Source organism: Pipistrellus hanaki, assembly GCF_964339955.1.
Source record: "Pipistrellus hanaki genome assembly, chromosome: 2".
Lineage (NCBI taxonomy): Eukaryota > Metazoa > Chordata > Mammalia > Chiroptera > Vespertilionidae > Pipistrellus > Pipistrellus hanaki.
In genome coordinates this window covers 49731035-49738329 of record NC_140504.1, presented here as the reverse complement: position 1 = coordinate 49738329, position 7295 = coordinate 49731035, and the positions used below count along the sequence as shown (strand labels likewise).

General features: G+C 59.5%; 1 protein-coding gene across 16 annotated transcripts in view; it reads right to left on the bottom strand.

The window, feature by feature from the left end:
* Nucleotides 1-2672: 2672 nt before the first annotated feature.
* Nucleotides 2673-7295, bottom strand: part of TNK2 (tyrosine kinase non receptor 2) — a gene marked incomplete at its 3' end in the record, with an annotated part of 51757 nt that continues 47134 nt past the window's right edge. For 6 of the 16 annotated variants that reach the window (XM_084871530.1, XM_084871531.1, XM_084871532.1 and 3 more), the window contains 4 exons: nucleotides 5544-6859; nucleotides 5350-5445; nucleotides 5073-5200; nucleotides 2673-3452 (listed from right to left, as the gene is read on the bottom strand). In XM_084871530.1, the coding sequence (XP_084727656.1) occupies nucleotides 3446-3452; nucleotides 5073-5200; nucleotides 5350-5445; nucleotides 5544-6859 (1547 nt within the window). Of the gene's footprint in view, nucleotides 3453-5068; nucleotides 5317-5349; nucleotides 5446-5543; nucleotides 6860-7295 lie in introns of those variants that run through there. The other 10 variants (XM_084871520.1, XM_084871522.1, XM_084871519.1 and 7 more) reach the window with 5 other exon arrangements.

Sequence of the window (7295 nt, the reverse complement as noted above, 5' to 3'; positions counted from 1 at the left end):
TTCTGGAATGGATTACCTCTGCCATCACTCACCAAAAAAAAAATCCAACTTTTTTTTTTTTTAAATAGTCGAAAGCATCCATGATCTGTAAAAAACAAATTGATTTTTTTTTTTTTTTTTTTAAATAAAGGAGGCCCTAGCCAGTTTGTCTCAGTGGACAGAGCAATGGCCTGTGGGGTGAAGAGTCCCAGGTTAGATTCTGGTCAAGGGCATGGACCTCAGTTACAGACAGGATTCCTGGCCTTGGTCGGGACACTTGCAGGAGGCAACCAATTGATGTTTCTCTGTCTCTCCCCCTTCCTTCCACGCTCTCTAAGTCAATGGGAAAATATCCTCGGGTGAGGATTTAAAAAGAAAAAAAGGAGCCCTGGTTAATCTGGTTCAGTAGATAGAGCATCGGCCCTCAGACTGAGGGGTCTTGGGACTGACTCTGATCAGGGCATGGACTCGGTTGCAGGCTCAATACCCAGGTTGCAGCAGGCAACCAATTGCTGTGTCTCTCACGTCGATGTTTCTCTCTTCCCCCTTCCTTCCACTCTCACTGAAAATCAATGGAGAAAATGTGAAAATGAACAACATAATAAGGGGAAATGCGAAAAAACAACCCTGTTTACAGAGTTGTGGTCAGGGTATAATGTAAGCTATTGATCGGTAGAGAAAGGCAAGAGCATGGAGAAATAAGACGTATAATGAATACCATTTACTGAATACTGACCATGGTCTGTGTATGGGCACAATGTTCCATCCAAATGGCCTCACTTACCCTCCGACCGTCCTGTGCAGCAGGAATTAACCCCCCCCCCCCCCCCCCCCCCCCAGTTATAACCTCAGAAAGGGTAAGTGACTTTCCCAAGATTAAACAGCTGAGAATGGGACCCAGGTTACTTAATACTAACTTTTCCCTTTTATGTCACATTTGACTACATTTTAAAAATCTCAGTTAAGCCGAGATCGGTTTGGCTCAGTGGATAGAGCATTGGCCTGCGGACTAAAAGGTCCCGGGTTTGATTCCGGTCAAGGGCATGTACCTTGGTTATGGGCACGTCCCCGGAAGGTGTGCAAGAGGCAGCTGATTGATGATTCTCTCTCATCGATGTTTCTAACTCTCTATCCCTCTCTCTTCCTCTCTGTAAAATATCAATAAAATATATTTTTTAAAAATAATAAAAAAACAAAAATCTCAGTTAAACATAATTTAATTCCTTTCTTGGTGAATCTGAAGGCTCCGGGGCTCCTAAGCTTCACAGCCCACCACGTAGACCAACCTGGGGCCAGACACACAAAGACCACCCTGAAGGGCCTTTGTTGTATTTTTAACAACCTAAGCCATTGTCTCCCCTCCTTATGATTTACCTCTTTTCTTAAAACTCAGGGAATAGGGTAAAGCTCAGGGGACTAATTGCTTTGATCTAGTCATTTCCTAAAAACCAATCAGAAACAGCTTAATCATCAAACTTTTTTTAAATGGGCCAAGGGTAGTAATAGGCAACTCATAGGAAATATAAATGGTCTAAGGTTTTTTTTGTTGTTTTTTTTTTAATGTTCAGTCATCCGTTTGGGAAATACAGATTGAAGCTATAGAGACACATGCGTTTTTCACCTGTTGGACTGGCTAAAACCAGAAAACTCCACAAACGCTCTCACACCCCGGTGGCTGTGACTGCTGGAGCCAGTCCTTCAGCGAGACCCATCATTACTGCACACATTCTCCTTTGCAGGAGTCTCATTCCTGGAAACTCATCCTTCAGCTGGAGGTGAAAAATAACCCGCATATGCTATTTATTGCAGCAGTGGTTGCAATTGCAAAGGATTAGAAACCAAAATATCCCTTCATCAAAAGGGGCCTGGTTAGATTATGGTATATCCATACACACAGGCCCCCCCAACCAGGGACAGCGACACTTTCTCAGTGGCTAGGGAACTCTTCAAAATACTGTTAAGCCGAAACTGGTTTGGCTCAGCGGATAGAGCGTCAACCTGCAGACTGAAGGGTCCCAGGTTTGATTCCGGTCAAGGGCATGTACCTTGGTTGTGGGCACGTCCCAGTATGAGGTGTGCAAGCAGCAGCTAATTGATGTTTCTTTCTCATCGATGTTTCTAACTCTCTATCCCTTTCTTTCTCTCTGTGAAAAATCAATAAAATATATTTTTTAAAATACTGCTAAGTGGGATACACACACACACACACACACACACACGAGAAACTGATGATCAGACCAGCTTAGGAGGAGCGGGGCAGGTGGTAGCTGTGGTGGGAGACTTCACTGTATACCCTTCAGTACCTTTTGAATTTTGAGCCATGTGAAGGATCAGGTAGTCAGAAACACAAAATTAAAATATTAAAATATTTATCCACATTGAAGCCTTGCTTGTTACTGAAGTTTCTGGCTGAGCCCAGCGAATGCAGTTACTGCACTCTCTCCTGCAGTAGATCCTGCCTTACGTATCTGCAGCAAAAACACGGGGACTGTGAGCCAGCGGGGGCTCCGCCCCTCGGCCAGTTCAGGAAAAGGGAGAAACCCTTAGGTCCACCAGCCCTGCACTTCCTTCCTCTGCCCACAGGTGGCGCTCTGAGGCCTGCTGCCATGGCCAGACGGTGGCGGCCTAGGAGCACCCCGAGGCCTCAGGCGGCTGACCAAGAGGCAAAGACACAGGCAGGCACAAGGAGGAAGTAACGTAAAATAGAAACTAATTTTATTTCTCTGGAAGAAGCAGGTATCCGTAGCTGGGGCAGCGACTCTGGCGACAGAGACGGGTGGGAAGAGGGAACAGCACAGGGGAAGAGCTGGGTGGGAGGAAGCTCGAGTATCCCTCCCGGGAAGCTACCCCTTTGGTCTCCTTCCAACCTGGGGCCGTGGGCCCTGGTCCCTGCCAGAGATCGGCTGGCACCGATGCCCTCTTCCTGGGCCGCTGCAGGCTACTGCCAGGCACAGGATCCTGAGAGCAGCCAAGTCCCAAACACTGTCTCCGGCGGGGCCACCGTCACCTCCTGTCCGACACCCCAGAGCCCAGGGGCTCTCTGGGCACGGGCCCCGCCGCGTGCTCGTCCACCTTCCGTGTGGCCAACACACCCTCCCGCCCAAGGCCTCGCCTGGCCTCCCCCCGGGCAGGGCGTGGGGACACACTCCAGCGGCAGCCCCACCGGGTGGATGCACAGGGGCACGCCAGCCGCAGGCCTGCTGAGGCCACCCCCGCACGCGCGAGCCTTCACAGCAACGTCTTGCACCTCGGCCTGGGGCCCGGGGGCTGAACTGAAGCCGCTGGGATGGTGCTGGGTGAGGGAGGAGCAGGCGGGGCGGGGCTCCCAGCCGCCTGCTGCCTCAGCCTCGCTCTGCCAGTGGGTGTCCGCAGGGTCTCCGGGCCTGGGAGGGCCTCTCCCCACCCCCGTCAGACGGACAGGCTCAAGGGATTCCTTCAGGGCACATGTCCTGGCTCTCCAGACAGCTCAGCGCCTAAAGGAGGAAAAACAACCAGAAAGCCCGTCCATCAACTGTGCCCGGTGCAAAGAGCATGCCCAGAGCGGGGGCGTACCCAGTGCAGGAGTGTGCCCTGTGCAGGAGTGTGCCCTGTGTGGGAGTGTGCCTAGTGTGAAAGGGCATCTCTGTGCCAGGCAATCGGTTGAAAACTGGTAGTTCTAGGCAATAGTTCTGGAGCTTATCCTGGGGTGCCTTTTTTCTTTGATTGAAGGAACTGAAATGACGCAGGCAGCGTCATTCCAACACAGACGAGGGCGCTGAGAGGTGGGGACACCTGTGTGAGCTGACGCGACGTCAACGGGCACTAGGGTCCAACCCCAACTGTCTGCTGCCACAGCCCAACTGCTCTGAAACCCCACATCCCACCCGCGCCTCCCACAACGCCGCTGGAATTTACCCATCCCACCCCTTTTTCACTTTATAAAACTCATGTACATATCTATACTGCATACTGCTGCATGTTATTTTATAACTATTGTTCTATTATATATACACTAGAGGCCCAGTGCACGAAATTCGTGTTACTCAGCCCAGCCTGCACCCTCTCCAATCTGCGACTCCTTATGGGACTAGCCTAAATGAGCAGTCCGACATCCCTCTCACAATCCAGGACTGCTGGCTCCCAACCGCTCACCTACCTGCCTGCCAGCCTGATTGCCCCGATGGCCTGCCAGCCTGATCACCCCCTAACCACTCCCCTGCCAACCTGATCGCTTGCTGCCTAACTGCTCCCCTGCTGACCTGATTGCCCTTAACTGCCCTCCCCTGCCAGCCTGGTCACCCCTAACTGTCCTTCCCTGCAGACCTGGACCCCCCTACCAACTGCCCTCCCCTGAAGGCCTGGTCACCCCCAACTGCCCTCTTCTGCTGGTATGTTCATCCCTAACTGCCCTCCCTTGCAGACCTGGTCCCCCACAACTGCCCTCCCTTGCAGACCTGGTCCCCCCTAACTGCCCTCCCTTGCAGGCCTGGTCACCCCTAACTGCCCTCCCTTGCAGGCCTGGGTCCCTCGCAATTGCCCTCCCCTGCTGGCCTGATCGCCCACAACGGTCCTCCCCTGCCAGCCATCTTTGACCACATGGGGGCAGGATCTTTGGCCACATGGGGGCGGCCATCTTGTGTGTTGGAGTGATGGTCAACTTGCATATTACTATTTCATTAGATAGGATATACCTACAGTTTTTTACAGAAAAGTAATGGACTTTTTTTGATTACACATTCCTTTAAAAAGGCACTTACGCTCTAAGTGTTACTTTGAACTATGAGGTGCAGAGGTGAAATACCTATTTAAATCCCTGGGTCCTAAACAGCTGCCCCCCCACCCCCCGCCCCCTGGAGTGGCTCAGGGTGCTGGGGGCGCCCGGGAAACAAAGCTCAGAAACCAGAGAGGCTCCGACGTCCTCGTCCACTCGTCAGCTCATCTGAACCACGAGGCTAAACGTCTACGTGAAGGCCCTTCGGAGAAACTGCTTTTGCCCCGAGCCACTGCGTCCTGGGACTGGGCCCGCCTCCTCCCGCTGGGGACCCGTGCCCCGTCCCCTGCTGTGTGGCTGCGGACACCCCTCGGGAACAGGGTGACAGGGAAGGGGCGCTCACTTGTGGTGGGCGGGCCCACAGGAGCCCAGGAGGTGGCAGCCGGCCTGCTCCAGGTTCCAGTCGAACATCTCCAGCACTTTGTGGCACTCGCCCCGCGGCCGCAGGCCCAGCCCGAAGAGCTGCTCCACCTGAGGGCAGAGGGGGTGCGTGGGACACGCGGGGCCAAGGAGCCAGGCAGGGTGGGGCAGAGGAGAGCCAGGGGGCGGGGAGGGGGAGCGAGCCGCGGAGCCGGTCCTCAGGGTCCCTGAAAACCAGAGCGGGCAGGCGGTCGTGGTACCTTCAGATACTGGGCAGCCCTTTGCACGTTCCAGCTGTGGCTCTGCAGGGCCGCCTGGCACTCCTCTGTGGTCACCCCATGCACCATGGCCTGCAGCTGGGCACACCCGCCCCCGGTCAGCGCCCGCGGGGCCCATTCCCCTGGGCCCCTCGGGCTCCCGCCCCCCTCACCGGACAGCCAGGCCCGAGGCTCACCATCTGGATCTTATCCGTCGGCCGTACAACCTCGGGCACGTCCCCCGGGCAGCCCCTCTGTGACAGCCAGGCAGTGGCCCTTGGGGCAGGCGGCCGGACCCCCGGGTTGCTGTTGTTGGCGGAGAAGTTGGCCTTGGGGTCCGGGGCGGCCTGGGGCATGGGCCGAACGGTGGCGGTGGGGGCGGCGGGGGCCGGCGCGCCGGGCGGGGGCAGCAGGGGCGCGGGCAGGGGCGCGGGCTCCTCGGGGCCCTGCGCCTCCCGCAGGAAGCGCCGGTAGCGCTCCAGGTAGGGCGGGCGCTCGGGCAGCAGGTAGTAGTGGGTGCTGCTGACCTTCTTGCCGTCGCGGACGATGGGCAGGATGCAGGGGCCGGCCCGCGGGCCGGGCGCCTGGATCACCTGGGGGGTGGCGTACTTGGGGTCCGAGGCGAAGCTCTGGGTGGTGGGCATGGCCTTCCCGGGCGAGCTGGAGAGCCGGGGCGGCAGCGGGGAGCCGCCGCGCGGCACCAGGGGGCTGGGGGTCCTGGAGCCCTGAGGGGACAGGGGCTCCCGGGGAGGCACCCGGGGCGGGGAGGCGGGGCCGGGCCACCACCCCGCCGGCTCCTCCTCGCCCGAGGGGGCGGGGGACAGCTCCCCGCCGCGCAGGCGCGCGGGCCGCGGGGGGATGGGCACCCGGGGGGGCACCTGGGGCTTGTCCTCGCCGGCGGGGCTGGGCGCGAGGGCCCGCGGGCTGGCGGGCACCTGCAGCCTCAGCATGCACTCCCGCTGCAGGGCCTGGAAGATCTCCGCGGTCTGCGCCGAGCTGGGGGGCCGGCCGCCCTGGGGCGGGAGGAACAGGTTGTCCTCCAGCGGGGCCAGGAGCCGCGGCGGCGCGGGCGCGAGGCCGTCGCTGGGGTCGCCCGCCGGGGCGCCGTTGATGGCGCGGACCTCGAAGTCGTCCTCGTCCTCGTCCTGCGCCACGTCGTCGTAGGCGGGCGGCGGGGGCAGCGGGCGGGCGTCCCAGTCCACCACGGGCGTGGGGTGCAGCGGCCGGGGCAGCGCCCGCGTGGGGCTCTGCGGCGGCGTCTTGTCCAGCAGGGAGCAGGCGTCCATGGCCAGCTGCGCCAGCGAGGGCGTGCGGGGCCGCGGGGCCGGCTCCTCCCCGAAGTCGATGAGCGTGACCTCGGCGGCGCCGCCGCGGCCGGTCTTGGTGCCCGACACGCGGGCCGAGGGCTTGGCCAGCCACAGCCCGCGGGGCAGGCCCGGCTTCCGCACGCCCAGCCTCTTGAAGTCGCCGGACAAGGGGTCTTGGTCCTCGCTCACGGGGTCGTAGGCCGGTTCTGCGGCAGACGGGAGACCCGGACGGGGAGGCGGCGTCAGGCGGGGGCACGGGGGCGGTGGGGTGCGGGGAAGAGAGCCCAGGGCCCCCCGCCCGCTCCCCGGGAACTGGCCCTCGGCGGCCAGATTCTCAGCGCACAGCAACGCCGTTCAGACGGGAGGGCAGAGCCTGCTCTGGACGCGGCCAGCCCCCTCTGCAGGGCGGGCGAGCCCCTGCCTCCCCCAGCTGGAGCAAGGGACCCCCACCCCCACCTGCCTCTGATGCCCCTCCATCCACACAAGACCCCAATGCCCCAGCCCCTGGTTAGCAGCCCCTCTCCCGCCCCGTTTCCACACCATTAGTGCAGGCGGGGGGGGGGGGGGGGGGGGGCCCCTCCCACCACTAAGAGCAGCAGGGGCCCCTGGCCCGCCATCCTGAGTGCCAGGCCTCTGCTGGCT